A 781-nucleotide genomic window follows, 5' to 3' on the forward strand; every position below is an offset into this window, starting at 1 on the left:
ATGTATTAAGAGACTTGAACACATGACCTGCAAAACAAGAGTTCTGATTACAACCTTCAGACTTTGTAGTCTCGTCTTGTTTGGTGAAGTGGAATGTACAATACTCAATAGTATTAAGAAGAAAACTAAGCTAAAACATCGTCTTTTTTCGTGTCCAATCTAAATATCATGTCCCAAAGGTGCGATTATATATTTTCAAACCAATTACCTTTATCTTCATCAGCTTCCTTCTTGTTAACCAATCTTTCAGATTCAGAATCAATATCGATAGCAAGTTGATCACCTGAATTCTTCCTTAAAGTTCGCGCATGAGCAGCAGATGGAACAGGGGGTAAAATGTTACTCTTACCAAGCGTTCCCTGCAGGAGTTATTAACTAACAATTTTAGTGCCCCCTCTTCCTTTCTTGGTTGGGGGTGCAATCTATGCTAGAACAAATACGTAATGAGAATGGAACTAAGAGTCAGCGTGAACAGTAAAATTGACCAATTCAATAATGCAGACTAGGTGAATATCACTGTAAAATTTGACAGTATAGACATCATGCACAAAATATAATAATTTCCTTCTCTAACCGCCAATTAAAAGATTCACGAATTACAATAGTGCCTCGGTATCAGTTCAATATGTCGAAGAAAAAAGTGTAACAAAATTTACCATGTCTTGTATTTCGCTTATCTCTGATGAAGTAGGCAACGAAGCTGTGGAGATTCCTCTTTCTTGGCCAGATTCAGACAAAGAATTTCTAGCTTGATTAGAATCCTCTAGTAATTTGACTTTGC

At 36.4% G+C, this 781-nt stretch overlaps 1 protein-coding gene across 1 annotated transcript in view; it reads right to left on the reverse strand.

Moving 5' to 3' along the window:
- The window catches only part of LOC111398307, a 2,479-nt gene that overhangs the window by 1,164 nt on the left and 534 nt on the right, over window positions 1-781 (reverse strand). Inside the window, exons 2-4 of the mRNA XM_023025226.1 lie at window positions 657-775; window positions 209-359; window positions 2-27 (exon numbers count right to left, since the gene is read on the reverse strand). Of these exons, the coding sequence (XP_022880994.1) occupies window positions 2-27; window positions 209-359; window positions 657-775 (296 nt within the window). The remainder of the gene's footprint in view (window position 1; window positions 28-208; window positions 360-656; window positions 776-781) is intronic.

The sequence above is a fragment of the Olea europaea genome, chromosome 8 (assembly GCF_002742605.1).
Source record: "Olea europaea var. sylvestris chromosome 8, O_europaea_v1, whole genome shotgun sequence".
Classification (NCBI taxonomy): Eukaryota; Viridiplantae; Streptophyta; class Magnoliopsida; order Lamiales; family Oleaceae; genus Olea; species Olea europaea.